The sequence below is a fragment of the Schizosaccharomyces pombe genome (genome assembly GCF_000002945.2).
Source record: "Schizosaccharomyces pombe strain 972h- genome assembly, chromosome: I".
Classification (NCBI taxonomy): Eukaryota; Fungi; Ascomycota; class Schizosaccharomycetes; order Schizosaccharomycetales; family Schizosaccharomycetaceae; genus Schizosaccharomyces; species Schizosaccharomyces pombe.
The window spans coordinates 5,138,385-5,153,843 of NC_003424.3; the positions used below are offsets into that span (position 1 = coordinate 5,138,385).

The 15,459-nt window shown below is 38.7% G+C and overlaps 6 protein-coding genes, 9 long non-coding RNA genes and 2 other non-coding genes across 17 annotated transcripts; 9 read left to right on the forward strand and 8 right to left on the reverse strand.

The window, feature by feature from the left end:
• The first annotated feature begins 482 nt into the window (after positions 1-482).
• Positions 483-1,560, forward strand: SPOM_SPNCRNA.4320. Its single transcript, NR_193681.1, has one exon. It is a non-coding gene; the product is annotated as a non-coding RNA (long non-coding RNA).
• Positions 640-1,191, forward strand: SPOM_SPAC29A4.23 (Schizosaccharomyces specific protein; the record flags this gene model as incomplete). The annotated part of the gene is given in 3 exon segments (NM_001431006.1): positions 640-806; positions 808-1,040; positions 1,043-1,191. Coding segments are annotated over 3 exon segments (549 nt in total).
• Positions 642-1,246, reverse strand: SPOM_SPNCRNA.4321. Its single transcript, NR_193682.1, has one exon. It is a non-coding gene; the product is annotated as a non-coding RNA (long non-coding RNA).
• Positions 1,561-1,727: 167 nt separating the features above from the next.
• Positions 1,728-3,933, reverse strand: SPOM_SPNCRNA.1051. Its single transcript, NR_149895.1, has one exon. It is a non-coding gene; the product is annotated as a non-coding RNA (long non-coding RNA).
• cbf5 (pseudouridylate synthase Cbf5) lies at positions 1,956-3,806 on the forward strand. Its single transcript, NM_001020307.3, has one exon. It carries the CDS (start codon positions 2,023-2,025, stop codon positions 3,445-3,447), a length of 1,425 nt encoding a protein of 474 aa, NP_594878.1. The 5' UTR covers positions 1,956-2,022; the 3' UTR covers positions 3,448-3,806.
• An 89-nt stretch (positions 3,934-4,022) lies between the features above and the next one.
• Positions 4,023-5,426, forward strand: mrps9 (putative mitochondrial ribosomal protein subunit Mrps9; the record flags this gene model as incomplete). Its single annotated transcript, NM_001020308.3, is given in 2 exon segments — positions 4,023-4,242; positions 4,242-5,426. Coding segments are annotated over 2 exon segments (819 nt in total). The 3' UTR covers positions 4,841-5,426.
• Positions 5,419-7,131, forward strand: SPOM_SPAC29A4.02C (translation elongation factor EF-1 gamma subunit). The gene is made up of 2 exons (NM_001020309.3): positions 5,419-5,650; positions 5,944-7,131. The coding sequence occupies exons 1-2, from the start codon at positions 5,434-5,436 to the stop codon at positions 6,954-6,956; spliced, it is 1,230 nt and encodes a 409-aa protein (NP_594880.1). The 5' UTR covers positions 5,419-5,433; the 3' UTR covers positions 6,957-7,131.
• Positions 5,749-5,822, forward strand: snoR38. Its single transcript, NR_197123.1, has one exon. It is a non-coding gene; the product is annotated as a small nucleolar RNA snR38 (small nucleolar RNA).
• A 667-nt stretch (positions 7,132-7,798) lies between the features above and the next one.
• On the forward strand, positions 7,799-9,969 carry aif1 (flavoprotein). The gene has a single exon (NM_001356198.2). It carries the CDS (start codon positions 7,889-7,891, stop codon positions 9,614-9,616), a length of 1,728 nt encoding a protein of 575 aa, NP_001342910.2. The 5' UTR covers positions 7,799-7,888; the 3' UTR covers positions 9,617-9,969.
• A 120-nt stretch (positions 9,970-10,089) lies between these two features.
• snoR56 lies at positions 10,090-10,171 on the reverse strand. Its single transcript, NR_197124.1, has one exon. It is a non-coding gene; the product is annotated as a small nucleolar RNA snR56 (small nucleolar RNA).
• A 277-nt stretch (positions 10,172-10,448) lies between these two features.
• lrs1 (leucine--tRNA (Leu) ligase Lrs1) lies at positions 10,449-14,108 on the forward strand. Its single transcript, NM_001020311.3, has one exon. It carries the CDS (start codon positions 10,560-10,562, stop codon positions 13,893-13,895), a length of 3,336 nt encoding a protein of 1,111 aa, NP_594882.1. The 5' UTR covers positions 10,449-10,559; the 3' UTR covers positions 13,896-14,108.
• Positions 10,690-11,722, reverse strand: SPOM_SPNCRNA.4322. Its single transcript, NR_193683.1, has one exon. It is a non-coding gene; the product is annotated as a non-coding RNA (long non-coding RNA).
• Positions 11,874-12,155, reverse strand: SPOM_SPNCRNA.4323. Its single transcript, NR_193684.1, has one exon. It is a non-coding gene; the product is annotated as a non-coding RNA (long non-coding RNA).
• On the reverse strand, positions 12,353-12,721 carry SPOM_SPNCRNA.4324. Its single transcript, NR_193685.1, has one exon. It is a non-coding gene; the product is annotated as a non-coding RNA (long non-coding RNA).
• Positions 13,601-13,828, reverse strand: SPOM_SPNCRNA.4325. Its single transcript, NR_193686.1, has one exon. It is a non-coding gene; the product is annotated as a non-coding RNA (long non-coding RNA).
• SPOM_SPNCRNA.1052 lies at positions 13,951-15,459 on the reverse strand. Its single transcript, NR_149896.1, has one exon. It is a non-coding gene; the product is annotated as a non-coding RNA (long non-coding RNA).
• Positions 14,144-15,441, forward strand: SPOM_SPNCRNA.1053. Its single transcript, NR_149897.1, has one exon. It is a non-coding gene; the product is annotated as a non-coding RNA, possible alternative UTR (long non-coding RNA).

A 15,459-nucleotide genomic window follows, 5' to 3' on the forward strand; every position in this document is an offset into this window, starting at 1 on the left:
TATAATCAACTTACATAATAAGATTATTTTTTCAACTAGGAAAACTCCACAAGAAGTAACTTTTTTAAATGGAAATCGGTTCCTTCTTTAATAATCTAAATGTTGAGTAACTTAGGTTTCAACGCTACCTTTTCTTCCTTGTCTGTGACAGTTGATACTTGAGCTATCCTCATAATTTTATTATATGATCTTAATTGGTAAAGTAACGTAACACATATTGTAATATGAAGGTACTATGAAAATGCTTTTGAAATAAAAGCGTCAAGTGCGAAAACGTAACACCGGCTACTTCAAACTCGAGGTTTTTCCTTTTATTATCTGTACTGGATTTTAGATTTCTCTTTCTCTTATGCTTTATGATACAACGTAGAAAAGCACATTTAATGCAGCGTAATATTTGTTCGCTGTATATTACTTTACGAAATCGAAGGAGTTAACTGTCTATGAGCTTCGCAAAATTCTTGTTTTGTTTACGTATTTGCGAAATTTAGATAAAAATTGAAGGAAACAAGTATTTTGAAACTCTTATGTTAATAAATCTTTATTTCATAAAATTCTGAAACTTGAAAAACTGCTCTGATTTTGTTAAAATTTTTGATATATTATAGCACTTTGGAAACTGTATCGACTTGCCTAAACATGAAGATCGATAAAGCCATATTTACTAATCAATTTGGAGTTCCTCTTCCATCTGACAATCCTTATGTTGCATTACACGATTTCGTGTATGATTTAGAAGTAGCCATTCCAGAAGACGAATTTGAAGCATTTAAAGAACAATTGGCAAATCCTAGAAATTCTTGCATGTGAAGTTCGGGAAAGCATAAGTAAAAAAGATAGTATATTTCAAACTTACGAAATGCTTCAAGAGCTTAAAGATGGTCAAAGTAGCCTCAGAGAAGATCTGAATCATCTTAGCCATGGTCAAAATGTTCTCAAAAAAAATATGGTTTATTTGAATGGAACATTTGAGTGCATTAGTAACGTTATTAGAGCCAATAACCAGATACTGATGCTAGAATTTGGAAAGTCGAATCGGAAGTAAACGAATTGAAAGTCTCAGCTCAAAGATCCGAAGAAATTCTCAATTATAAGTCTGCCAAACAAATGAATTCAAATTTATCTACCATATACAGGGTTCTCCCTCTGATAAAGATATTCCTGATGAATATCAGAAATTGCCTTAACTGAAAGCTATATCAAGGATTGTTGTGGTTTGTCACATTTTTGACGAGAATTATTTCATAAGGTTTATTTAAAAAGGAACTAGAAAGATTTGGATGAATTTGTTATGAAAAATAAAGCTTATGATTGTTTGTGGAACATCAATAAGGCACTTCAAAAGCACCGAATAACCTCAAAATCTAGCTCTTATCAATCTTAAAGGCAATTTTTTACTGTTTAAATCATCTTGAATATTTTCTTATATTTCCTTTCAACGATTTAGCATAGTTAATTATCATCACTCAACCAAATTTCTTTAGCATTATAAACAAGCCATTGCGAAGTGTGTTTTGTCCTTGGAATTTAATGGATTAACTGTTAGCATTTATTTTATTTTTTTCTAAATTTCTGAGTTTTCTTACTTTTGTTGTCTATAATGATCAAAACACAAGGTTTGAGTTAATATACTAATATTTTTCTTTTACCAATTTATACATTGTAATAAGATAGGTTGTAAGATTTAAAGCGAGCTTTTGATTTCAATTGAATACAAATTCGCCAAGCCGTTATAAATTTACATTTAAAGAAAACAGTTACATGGATTACTATCAATGAAATAGTAAAAAATACTCGATTGGAAAACTTGGCCTTTTGGAAAGCAATTTAATGCATTTTTTAATACATTTGCAAATAAGGATCAATAGCAAAATATAACGAATTTTAAAGATGCATAAGTATTCATCGCTAACTTTTGGTAGTCACGATAACTACTGGCGAAACAATTTTCTGACGCCCGCCAATATCGCTGGATCGAGGATTGTTCATTCACCTGCGTTCTGCGATTGTATTATTGAAAAAATGACGGACACTCATCCAGGAGTTGATTTTATGATCAAGCCTGAGGCTACTTCTGCTTCTAAAATTGATACCGCTGAGTGGCCATTGCTCTTGAAAAACTTTGACAAGTTGCTCGTTCGTACTGGTCATTATACACCTATTCCCTGTGGTAATAACCCTTTGAAACGTCCAATTGCGGAATATGTTTCTTCAGGTGTCATCAATTTAGACAAACCGGCTAATCCATCTTCTCATGAGGTTGTTGCCTGGGTTAAAAAAATTCTTCGTGTTGAAAAAACTGGTCACAGTGGAACTTTGGATCCCAAAGTTACCGGATGTTTGATCATTTGCAATGACAGAGCCACCCGTTTGGTCAAATCTCAGCAGAGTGCCGGTAAAGAGTACGTTTGCGTTTTACGTCTTCACGACTCAGTTGAGGGTGAGCGTAATGTTGCTTCTGCCATCGAGACTCTTACCGGTGCTTTGTTTCAGCGTCCTCCTTTAATTTCAGCTGTCAAGCGTCAGTTGCGTATTCGTAGTATCTATGAATCCAAGTTGATTGAGTTTGACAATGAGAGAAACCTTGCCGTTTTTTGGGCTAGCTGTGAAGCAGGTACTTACATGCGTACTCTTTGCGTACATCTCGGTCTTCTTCTTGGTGTTGGAGGCCATATGCAAGAACTTCGTCGTGTTCGTTCTGGTTGCCTTTCGGAAAATGATGATATTGTCACCATGCACGATGTCTTAGATGCTCAATGGATTTATGATAACACTCGTGATGAATCTTATTTACGTCGTGTTATCCGTCCATTGGAATCTCTCCTCGTAGGCTATAAGAGAATTGTGGTAAAGGATAGTGCCGTCAATGCCATTTGCTATGGTGCAAAACTTATGATACCTGGTTTACTTCGTTACGAAGCTGGTATTGAAGTTAACGAAGAGATTGTCCTTATTACTACCAAGGGTGAAGCTATCGCTGTGGGTATTGCACAAATGTCTACCGTCGAGCTTTCGACTTGTGATCATGGTGTTGTTGCCAAGGTTAAGCGTTGTATTATGGAGAGAGATGTGTATCCTAGACGTTGGGGTTTGGGCCCTCAAAGTATGAAAAAGAAAACTTTGAAGAAAGAAGGAAAACTTGATAAATACGGACGTCCTAATGAAAACACACCCGCGGATTGGTCTAAATCTTATATTGACTACTCTGATCCTAATGCAGAGGTTGCAAAGCCTGCTCCAGTTGTTGCGCCTGCAGCACCTACTGTTGAAGCTGAAGTCAATGGAGTCGAAGACAGCAAGAAGCGCAAATCGGTAGAATCATCTGAGAAGGATGAGGATGAAGCTGCTAAGAAAGAGGAAAAACGGCGGAAAAAGGAAGCTAAGAAGGAGAAGAAGGAAAAGAAGGAGAAAAAAGAAAAAAAGGAGAAGAAGAAGAAGTCTGAGTAAAATGCCCTAAATATCGTTCGTTTCTTCTACTGAATTTGGTCATTTTACAGTTTGGGTTTGTTATAAAGGGTTTTAAGCACAAAATCCCTTATTCCGAGATCCTATAAGTTTTTGAGATACCGTTTGAGGGTTAAGAAAGAAAGCGAAGTTTCAACCTTTTGCTTTTTTGACTTGTTGTTTTGGATATTAGCTTGTGAAAACTTAAATAATTTATCGCTATAGCCCTAATGACAATTACAATGCACATCCGCAGTTTCCTTAGAATTAAGCATGATTGTTTGATATTTAGCAATTCACTTTGTTTCCGATAGAAAGCGCATTGTCTTCGGCATTTGGATAATAATATTATCTTTTCTTTGAAAAGAATATGTTTATACTGTTTTCCTTTTAGTATTTTAGTATGTATATATTTGATCAAATTAATGTACTTAGATTGGTAATATGTGTATCTGAGCTTATTCCTCGTTATAGTATGTTAGGTACGAAGGCACTATAATGCCACACAGATTCTCGTGGACGACCATCTCGAAGCCATTGGATTTGGCTAAGTTCAGCTATTCCGTTGATCGTTTGCAATGTTTAGGTCACTGGCAAAGTTAAGATGCTTTGCCAGTTCGTTGGGATTATCTTCGCATAAAAATATCAAAAGTGTACCGTTGATTCGAAATATCCATTATATTCCTGATAATCCCTCTTATTTTACGCAAAACGCTAGGTTTAATGAAATCTATTTGCATTTGGAAAACATCCTTAAGTTTGCACCTAAAATCATAGCTGCTGAGGAAGACGTTCCGAAGTAAAGTGGAAAACGTTAGAGCAGTATCAAAAAGAGTTTTCTGATCCCAAAACAACTAAAGTTGGCTATCGAAAAATTACTCGTTTACTTAATGAATTAAACGAAATTGTTCCTGAGTATCGTACTGAAGCAGTGCAAAAAGCGCTTGAGAAGTTTATTCGCCCAGACATTGTCGTGAAAACCACATTAAAAAGCCAAATGCTTGATGAAAATGGAATGAGTATTACCAAAGGAAAAAGGAAATCGAGCAAAGCTACTGTAAAGATGCTTCCGGGAACCGGAAAATTTTATGTGAATGGGAGTCCATTTGATGTCTACTTTCAAAGAATGGTTCATCGAAAACACGCTGTTTATCCACTTGCGGCCTGCAATCGCTTAACAAATTACAATGTTTGGGCTACAGTCCATGGAGGCGGCCCAACTGGACAGTCTGGTGCTGTTCACGCTGCTATCTCGAAGTCTCTCATACTTCAAGAGCCTTCGTTGAAGCAGGTCATTAAAGACACGCACTGTGTTTTGAATGACAAACGGAAAGTCGAACGTAAGAAAACAGGTCAACCTAAAGCAAGGAAGAAATACACATGGGTCAAGCGTTAATTTATCTTTGTTTTTACAGATGTACGAATTAATCTATCTTTTTTATACAAAAGTTACACTTATCTGTCAGTCATTTCAAAAGTTCAGCATAAAATCTGATATTCTTATATAAGAATGCAAGTTATACGAGTTTCGGTCATTTCGTCTTCTACTACACAGCGAGGAAAAAACTTATGAGTTACTACTCTAATGTCATTAATACAATTTTTTTACAACTTTTTACAGTATATTTCAGAATAATGTTGATCTACCCTTTGCCATGAAATTTTGTATATGCACGCTTCTTCAAGCATTAGATCTGGATTAAACATATAAAATCTCAAAACAGAACCTGCTAACCAGAATAATTAAGGAAAGAATTTTAAGGTGACACAATGCATTTCTGATTTCTTCTAGTCGTTTCATTGAAAAGTAGAGCCCCTTTTTCATATTTATTTATGTATTGTTCTTATTTACTTTTCTAGTGTTTAGTTTGTTAACCAGAACAATCGGGTTGCCAGGACAACAACATTTTTTGTCCAATTTGAGCTCGTTATTTGTACATAAAATTTCAGGCCCTTTACAATTCTTTCTCTCCCAACATCTTAGTAGCTATGTCTGTAGGAACCGTTTACGGAAAAATTGGCTCTCCTCGCGTCCTTTTCTGTGTCAGCGTTGCCGCAGTCGCAGGTGTCGAGGTCGAACATGTTGATGTTCAACCTCACAACTTCCCTGCTGATCTCGCTGCGAAGTTCCCTTTGCAAAAGATGCCCGTCTTTGTTGGAAAGGATGGATTCCCTTTGTCTGAGACCCTTGCCATCGCTTTTTACTGTAAGTAGCAAAATCCTGTAAACTCCATGTTGACGATAATATCGTATGGTGCTTCGAACTTCTTCAGAGAGTAGTCAATGTTACGGTACTTTGTAACTTTGTATGATGATACTATTTTTTTTTACAGTTATCCCTGTCTAAAGCATAGTGTTGAGAATGGTAAATCTGAATAATCTTGTTAATATGAAGAAAGGAAAAAGCCCACGATATTAATTTATCCAAATAGATTTTTTGAATAACGAAATAATTTCTTTTGTTGATCATTGACCTGTTTTACTAATTGTCAATTTTAGTGGCATCTCTCAACAAGACTCGTGCTTTGAACGGTACTACTGCCGAAGAGAAGGCTAAAGTCCTCCAATACTGTTCTTTTACCAACAGTGAGCTCCCTGGCGCCTTTCGCCCTATAATTGCTCCCCGTGTCTTTGGCGCTCCCTATGATGAGCAAGCTGCTAAGGAAGCTGAAACTGCCATTGCTTTGATTTTCGCCCGTTTTGATGAGGAATTGGCTTCTAAGACCTACTTGGTTGGTTCTCGTCTTACTTTGGCTGATATCTTCTTTACATGCTTCTTGAAGTTCGGTGCTACCTACGTTCTTACCAAGTCTTATTTGGCCAAGTACACCCATATTTATCGTTATTACCAAACCATATACCACCAAGCTAAGTTGGATGCCATTACTGAACCTCTTAAATTTATTGACCAACCTCTTCCTATTATAAAGGCTGAGAATAAGGAGGCTGCTCCTGCTAAGAAGGCCGAAAAGAAGAAGGATGAGAAGAAGAAGAATGCTCCCAAACCTCAAGCCGAGGCTCCCGCTAAGCCCCCCAAGCACCCCCTTGCTTCTGCTCCTAATGGATCTTTTGACATCGAAGAGTACAAGCGTGTCTACAGTAACCAAGACACTCGTAGTGGAGCTCTTCCTTGGTTCTTTGAGCACTTTGATCCCGAGAACTACTCCGTTTGGAAGGTTGATTACAGCTACCCCGAAGATTTGAAGCAACCAGTCTTCATGACCAACAATCTTATTGGTGGTTTCTTCCAACGTTTAGAAGCTTCTCGTAAGTACATCTTTGGATGCTGCGTAGTTATTGGCGAGAACGGTGACAACACCATTACTGGTGCTTTTGTCATTAAGGGACATGACTATGTTCCTGCTTTTGATGTTGCTCCAGATTGGGGATCTTATACCTTCACCAAGCTCGACATTAACAAGCCCGAGGACAAGGCTTTCATTGAAGACGCTTGGGCCTGGGACAAGCCTATTGAGGGACGTGAGGTCGCTGACGGCAAGGTCTGCAAGTAAAAATGTTTGGGTGAAATGGATAAGGTAGGTTTGTTGGGAAGGCAATCCCTATTGTTTATTGATAATTCCAAGATTGAGTTTGTTTTAGCCTTAGAAAATGATTGATTTTACATTTCAAAAAGAGTAGACATTGTGTATGTTTGCTTATTTTTTGAATTCCTCCCTTTTTTTTCAATTCTCAAATGTGTATAAGGTTTGCTATTTGTGAAAAATCGTTAGCTCGCTTTATTGTAAATAAAGTCCACGTATGTTTGACCATAGTAGTATTCGTTTCCAAAGCAGTTCTTGGAATTTTAGTAGACGGCTAGGCGATTGTTTGTACATGCATTGCAAAGTGCACCACCCATCGTCAGCAATATTTGCAGTCGTTCTTGATATTTCCAGCTAAAGCATAACTGCATCAATATATCAGTCGGTTAGATACATGTAGCGTCTACCATGCACAGAAGCAGTTGATCTGCAAATCCGACCAATATCAAGTTATGGGCTAAGTGAAAATTACAAACTCAAAGGTGAGCACAAGTGAAGCAAATGAAACCAAGCTAGTCGATGCAAGTGAAGTTCATTTCTTTTCTTTGCACAAGAATTGATTTTGCGTAAAAATAACGATCTCACTGCTACACAATGAACCTGTCTTTTTACGAAGTTTGCGGCTACAGCGTTCCAATCAGCGGTGAAATAATTCACCCAAAAAGATGCAATTTTTAGCGTAGTGATTGAATATGAGAAATCGACGTTTACATCAACATGAGGTAAATAGATAGCGTAGTAGTGGTTGAGAGGGTATTTCTACGCTCGATCCTTCCTATATATTAAGCAGGACCATGTTGTTGCGATTCTTTATTAACCAACCACGATTCATACAATTCACATTTCTACGAAATAAAAAAGACAGGATTCTAGGGCTGCAATTAGGAAAACAACCGTTCAGAATGAGTAGTAGTTCAGGCTTAAAGCAGCAAGGGCTTGCACAAAAGAAGAAATTTCAGCTGGAGTTTGACCCTTCGTCTGTTTCGAAAAATGGAACGAAAACAGAAGCCAAGGTGGTTGGTACGGAATTTGGCGTATTACTAGTTCGTGCTCGAAACACCTACTTTGCGACGGCTGGAAAGTGCAGCCATTATGGTGCTCCCTTAGCCAAAGGTGTGGTTACGTCGGACGGCCATATTGTGTGTCCTTGGCACGGTGCCTGTTTCAATGCAGCAACTGGAGACGTGGAAGACACGCCTGCCATTGCTGCGTTACGTACCTTTCCTGTTACTGAGGAGGGCGATGGTAGCCTCTGGATTGAAGTGGAGGACAAGAACGACAATGGTGCCTCTGTTTTGCAACCTGAAGGCTGCTGGAGAAATAAGGCCACCGAAGTGTACAACAAGGGTAGCGTTGAGACTGAAGTGACGGCGCCTCACGTCTGTATTATCGGCGGTGGAAAGGGTGCCTCAGTTGCAGCAGAATACCTTCGCGAGAAGAACTTCAAAGGAAAGATTACCATCTTTACCCGGGAAGACGAAGTCCCCTACGATCGTCCTAAACTATCTAAATCCTTACTTCATGACATTTCCAAACTTGCTTTACGTTCTAAAGAATACTATGATGATCTTGATATATCTTTCCATTTCAACACTGACGTTACCAAGATTGATTTGGCCGAGAAAAAAATTTACTGTGGTTCAGATGAAAAGCCCACAGAGTCATATACGAAGTTGATTTTGGCTACTGGAGGCGAGCCGAACAAACTCCCTATTCCTGGCTTGGATTCGAAGAATGTATACCTGTTGCGCTCTATCGCCGATGCATCCAAACTCGCTGCCGTCACTACCGAAGCTGGTGACAAAAAGAACATTGTCATTATTGGAAGTAGCTTCATTGGTTTGGAGCTCGCAGTCGTGCTGAAAGACCATAATGTCTCGGTGATTGGAATGGAGTCGATTCCCTTTGAAAAGGTTATGGGTAAAGAAGTTGGTACTGCACTTAAAGCTTTGCACGAGCAAAATGGTATCGCCTTTTACTTGGAGAACAGCATTAAAGAGGTGAAGACTTCTTCCAATGACTCATCTAAAGCCGAACACATTGTGTTGAAAGACGGACAAAGTATACCCGCCGACGTAGTTATCTTGGCTGCTGGTGTAAAACCCAATCTTCGCTATTTGGGTAATGCCGTTTCTCTCGAAAAAGATGGTGGTGTCAAGGTCGATGAGCATTGTCGTGTTCTAGGTGCCGAAGACGTGTACGCAGTAGGAGACATTGCACATGCTCCATTTGCCGGTTTACCTTCATCAGGAGAAAAGTCGCACACACGAATTGAGCATTGGGATGTCGCCGGTAATTTGGGAAGAGTCGCGGCTGACCATATTTTGTTTGGTAACAAAGCTGGCTATACGACGAAATCATTCACCCCATACTTTTGGTCTGCCCAAGGAAAGCAACTACGCTATTGCGGAAACAATGCTGCTGAAGGTTTTGATGATGTGGTCATTCAGGGCTCCCTCTCCGACTATAAGTTTGCTTGCTTTTTTACCAAGGGTGAAAAAGTCGTTGGAGTTTGTAGCATTATGAAGGATCCTGTCGTCTCTCAATGCGCAAGACTTTTCATCAAAGATGCAATGCCCAGCAAATCTCAGCTAAAGGAAAACTTTGATGTGTTGTCCATTCCTTTGTAATTAAAATGTTCCTTCTTTGAATTTTTTATTTCTACGAACACGAAATGTTTGTGAGAATCGATTGATGCATTAATGTCGGTTTTGGCGAATAGAATGAGCGGCACTGAGAAGATGCAATGATACTCTATGTTTTATTGATGATACAATTTATGAGACTTGAAATGAAATCAATCAATTAATAATATTCTACTTCATTAATGTCTCGCCTATTTTCTGCAAATTACAAAACTAAGCAGTCAGTCAGATTAATGTGGCTCCCATATTGAAAACCAGAATTCTGTATCGTAGAACGAACAAAGATATGTATTGATATATAATTATAAATTACCAGACAAGTAGAATTAGGTATCTGGATAGAATGACCTAGCAATGATTTCTACTATCTAAAATGAATGTTAGTCCGAATAAAACAGTAAAAAAAAAAGATAAAAAGCTGAACAGTATTCGTATAAAGTTCGATAACAGTGGATAAAACTCAGAAATAATGGCAATATTAGGTTGTCCTCATATACAGATTTGCATTGGAACAGGTCTGTAATTGGTATCATCACAATAGTAAATCCACCTACGCTGCTAAGCTTAATGAATTAACATACCTAAACAAAAGTTATCGTACAAACACTCTAACTCTGATGAAATTTTGTCTCTTGCATACAAGGAGTTGGTAAATCGAGAGTAAATAAATAGTCTATAAATTTATACAGTGTGACTGCTCGAAACTATTCACTTCGTTAGGCATCGTTATACCTCGGAATCTGCTTTCCATTACGGAGAGTGAAGTCGACAGTGTCTTATGGTAACAAAAGTCGCTACATCCATGGATTCTCTCCTTGCCAACACAAACTACTAATATTAAGCAAGTCGCCTTTGGGGTTTAAACTTGCAAGCAATTTCGAAAGGGTTGTTTCAGTTTTGTTAAGGGGCGTCGAATTAAGTATCCAACATGGCTACGACTGAACCTTCCGTCGAGCAACTAGAGACGAAGACTGCAAAGTTGAAGTTGGAAAACACGACGAAGCGTGACACTCTAATTGAGTTGGAGAAAAAATATCAACAAAAATGGCAAGAAGAAAAGGCATTTGAAGTCGATGCTCCTTTGGAAGATGTTCCGATCGATGAACTTCGTAAGAAATATCCTAAATTTTTTGGTAACATGCCTTATCCTTATATGAATGGTGCATTGCATCTTGGCCATGCCTTCACTTTGTCTAAGGTCGAGTTTACTACAGCTTTTGAACGCTTGAATGGAAAGCGAGTGTTGTTTCCCATGGGCTTTCACTGCACCGGTATGCCTATTTGCGCTAGTGCTGACCGTTTGTCACGTGAAATAGAGATGTTTGGACCCAGCTTTGACGTTCCTGAAGAAAAGGAAGAAGAGGTAGAGGTCGAAGTTAAGACTCCTAATGCTCGCGAAGATGTCACTAAGCACAGCGGTAAAAAGAGTAAGGCTGCGGCTAAAACAGCTGCTGTAAAGTACCAATTTCAAATTATGGAATCTCTTGGTGTTCCCCGGACTGAAATTCACAAGTTTGCTGATGCAAAGTACTGGCTCTCATATTTCCCTCCCTTGTGCCAAAGAGATTGTACTGAATTTGGTCTCGGTATTGACTGGCGTCGTTCCTTTATCACTACTGATGTCAATCCTTACTATGACTCCTTTGTACGTTGGCAAGTAAATCATTTGCACGATTCTGGGAAAATTAAGTTTGGTGAGCGCTATACTGTTTATTCCATCAAGGACGGTCAACCCTGTATGGATCACGACCGTAAAAGTGGTGAAGGTGTTGGTCCTCAGGAGTACACTGGTATCAAAATGGAAGTTTTGGAGTTCCCCGAGGCTGCTCGTAAAGCTCTCCAATCCATTGATCTTTCCAATAAGAAGGTCTGTATGATTGCAGCAACGCTCCGTCCAGAAACCATGTATGGCCAAACAAATTGCTATGTTGGCCCCAACATCACCTATGGCATTTACGAAAGTAATGTTCCCAATGAGCTTTTCATTTGCACTCGTCGTGCTGCTAACAACATGGCATACCAAAAGCTTTCAAAGGAACGTGGTGTAGTCAGCGAACTTGGAACCATTAAGGGACAAGACCTTATTGGCGCCCTTGTTAATGCACCTCTGTCCGTGCACAAACAAGTTTATGTTTTACCTATGGAAACAGTTTTGGCTACTAAGGGTACTGGCGTGGTCACCTCTGTGCCTAGCGACTCTCCTGATGACTTTGCTACTTTAACTGAGCTTCGCAAAAAGGCTGAATTTTATCACTTGAATCCCGAGTGGATGAAGTACGAAGCTGTCCCTATTATTCGCACTCCTTCTTATGGTGACATGTGTGCTGAGTTTTTGTGCAAAAAACTTAAGATTCAAAGTCCTAAGGATGTTAAACAATTGGCTCAAGCTAAGGAGCTTGCTTATAAAGAGTGTTTCTACCAAGGTACGATGATTATCGGTAAATATTCCGGTGAGAAGGTCGAGACAGCCAAGCCCAAGGTTCGTAAGGAGTTGATTGATCAAGGCCTTGCTTTTGTTTATAATGAACCCGAAGGACAAGTTATTAGTCGCAGTGGTGATGATTGTATTGTTGCCTTGTGCGACCAATGGTTTTTGGATTATGGCGAGGCTTCTTGGAAGGCCGTAACCGAGAAGGCATTGGATCGTTTGAACACTTTCTCACCCGAGGTCCGTAATGGTTTTTTGAAAACCTTGGATTGGCTTAGCCAATGGGCTTGTGCTCGTTCTTATGGTTTAGGTACTCGCTTGCCATGGGATCCTCAGTTCCTTGTTGAAAGTTTGACCGACTCGACCATCTACATGGCCTATTATACAATTTGCCATCTTTTGCATAGCGATGTATATGGTAAGGTACCGGGTGCTTTGAACATTAAGCCTGAGCAAATGACTCCTGAAGTATGGGATCATGTTTTCCGCCAAGCACCAAAGCCTAAAAACACCAGCATATCCGATGAAGCATTGGCTCGTCTTTGCCGTGAGTTCCAATACTTTTATCCTTTTGATATTCGTGCTTCCGGTAAAGATTTGGTTCCTAATCATCTTACCTTCTGTTTGTACACCCATACCGCCATTTTTGATGAGAAGTATTGGCCCAAAGGTATACGCGCCAATGGCCATCTTCTCATGAATGGTGAAAAGATGTCTAAATCCACTGGTAACTTTATGACTCTTCATGAGGCCACCAAGAAATTCGGTGCAGACGCAACTCGTTTAGCTCTTGCTGATGCTGGTGATACTGTTGATGATGCAAACTTTGAAGAGGCTTTGGCCAATTCTGCTATTCTTCGTCTGTATACCCAGGAAGCCTGGTGTAAGGAGATGATGGAAAACCTTGACAATTTACGCACAGGCCCTTACAACTTCCATGATAAAGTTTTTGAAAACGAGATCAATCAACTCATCGAATCATCTAGAGAAGCTTTTTCTGCTACTCTTTTCAAGGCTGCCTTGAAGAGTTGCTTTTACGATCTTCAAAATGCTCGTGATTGGTATCGTGAGGTAACCGCTGATCGTAAAATGCATCGCGATCTTGTTTGTCGTTGGATAGAAACTCAAGTGCTTCTGCTGGCTACATTTGCACCTCACTGGTCAGAACACATCTGGCTTACAACTCTCAAGAAACCTCAGAGTATCCATGTTTCTGGTCGTTTCCCCCAAGTTTCCAGCCCTGTAAACACGGCTTTATCTAACTCCTTGTTATACATCCGTACACTGAGCCGTGTAATTCGTGAAGCCGAGGCAGCTCAACTCAAGCGTCAAAAGAAAGGTAAAGGTATGCTTTTCGATCCCTCCAAGCCTAAGCGTCTTACTGTGTTCGTCGCTGAAAAGTTCCCCGAGTGGCAAGCTCAGTACGTTGCTCTTCTTCAAAAATACTATAATGAGTCTGAGAATAAGTTTGATGATAAAGCAATCATTTCTAGTGTTGATAAAAAGGAAATGAAGCGCGCAATGCCCTTCATTCAGCAATTCAAACAATCTGTCATTAACCGTGGAGAGCATGTGTCAGCCAATTCCATATTTAGTCGTGAACTCGGATTCAATGAGCTTGAAGTTTTGCGTGAGGTTAAGCCTTACCTTGTTCGAAACGTTGGTATTCAAGAGCTTCGCATTGTCCTTCTTCAAAAACCTGCAGATAAATCTTCAGCTGCTATTGGTTTGGTTGAAAGTGGATCGGATGCCGGTGCTACTGTAGAGATTGCACCTAATTTTGCAAATACCGTACCCGGTCAGCCTACATTTTTGTTTGAAAATGTCTCTGCTTAAAACATTTTGTAAGCACCATAAAAATAGTTACAGAAATCCTTTAAAGCAGGAGGAATGCGTTGTGCAATATGTAAAATAATATCATTTTCATCTGCTATATAGTTTGCAATTTTTTTTAAATAATAGATTTTTAGAGCGTTAACCAGACTATATATTTCTCTTGCAATATTCGGTCTTATCATTCATTTAATGTGAAAACGTATTGTTACAGTATTTTTTATTACATTTGTTTTCCAATTTCATTTTATGTTCCTTCGCTTGACGAAAATTATCAATCGCTTCCTGATTATTTTCATCGAATTCTAGTAAAGCAAAATTTTGAAATATTTCGAATCTCTTGTTGAATGCAGAATTAGACCACTATCCTGCCATTCAATACTCTCGTAACGGAATCGTCAAGCGCGGTGACATTTTTATAGTCCCTTTGGTTTAAATGCGTATACAAATTATACTAAGCTTTAACAGAGGCGATCTGTTAATGATTATAATAGCAAGAAAGTGATATATAAAGATCATAATAAGGAGAAGGAAAAACCAATATTCCTACTAAGAGAAAACAAAATAGCGAAAGATATAAAATACTTCCCTAAAACGTACGAAATTTGTGTGCGACTGACCCTTTTAACCAGAAGCCAATTGCATCTTGAAGTCGTTCTTTCAACTTGACAGTCTCAAGAGGACTAAATTTAGTAATACCATACCCATGAAGATATTGAATACACTGTTCCTTTATCAAATTATCAATGTCTTCAAGGCTTGCAAGGGTGGGAGTTCATAGTCTCTAGGTTCATCTCCGTTAAGGAATGGTACTGGAACAGCCGAACAATTCATATCTGCACAGACCATGTTTTCATATTTTCTTGTTAGCATCATCGACTTGCAAGAACGATCATCAATTTTTTGGATCGTTTGAGCCATATTATTAAATCTTTCTTCAGTTCTTTGATCCAAAAGATTTTTCTATCTAAATGAGATATAGAACCTTTCATGGCAGTTATATCACCCTTCATAGTAGTCATCTCACCTTTGATGGATGCAATCCCGTTCTGTATAGTCAAATCTAAAATTCATTAATTTCGCACAGACTCTATAACAGATGTAAATCGTTGGAAAACATTTTTAAGTCTTGATTTTCCCAACGATTAATCCAAAGTGGAAATTGAGTTTCCACAAAATTTTTCAGAAATTTCTCCTTTATCATCAGTTTCTTACAATTTCGCAACTGAACCTTGGCCGTAATAATCAAGCTATGGTTTTTGAAGAAAAGAATAGAATATAATCCAGGTCGGCTGCTTAAGTATCTTATTTAATTTAACCCTTTTTTTATTTATTGAACTCCAAGTTTTCGGTATACGTATACGATGAATCACCTGGCAGATAATTGTTTTCCTTAACCTGTTGACAAACAGTTTTGAACGTAGAGATATGAAAGTATTAGAAAATGTGTGTCTACAGATTAATTAAATGCATTTTGCTTAAATAAAATTAGCTTCTGCAGACAATTTGCCTAATATGATTTTTAGTTGTACTAACTTGGAATTTGTATGTCACCACTGAAGTTTGC

What these genes read in the sequence shown, in the direction of transcription:
- aif1 (NM_001356198.2), top strand. Translation starts at nt 7,889, where the DNA reads ATGAGTAGTAGTTCAGGCTTAAAGCAGCAAGGGCTTGCACAAAAGAAG.
- SPOM_SPAC29A4.02C (NM_001020309.3), top strand. Translation starts at nt 5,434, where the DNA reads ATGTCTGTAGGAACCGTTTACGGAAAAATTGGCTCTCCTCGCGTCCTT. An exon ending in CCTTGCCATCGCTTTTTACT is followed by an intron (nt 5,651 to 5,943) that starts GTAAGTAGCAAA and finishes TGTCAATTTTAG; the next exon opens with TGGCATCTCTCAACAAGACT.
- lrs1 (NM_001020311.3), top strand. Translation starts at nt 10,560, where the DNA reads ATGGCTACGACTGAACCTTCCGTCGAGCAACTAGAGACGAAGACTGCA.
- cbf5 (NM_001020307.3), top strand. Translation starts at nt 2,023, where the DNA reads ATGACGGACACTCATCCAGGAGTTGATTTTATGATCAAGCCTGAGGCT.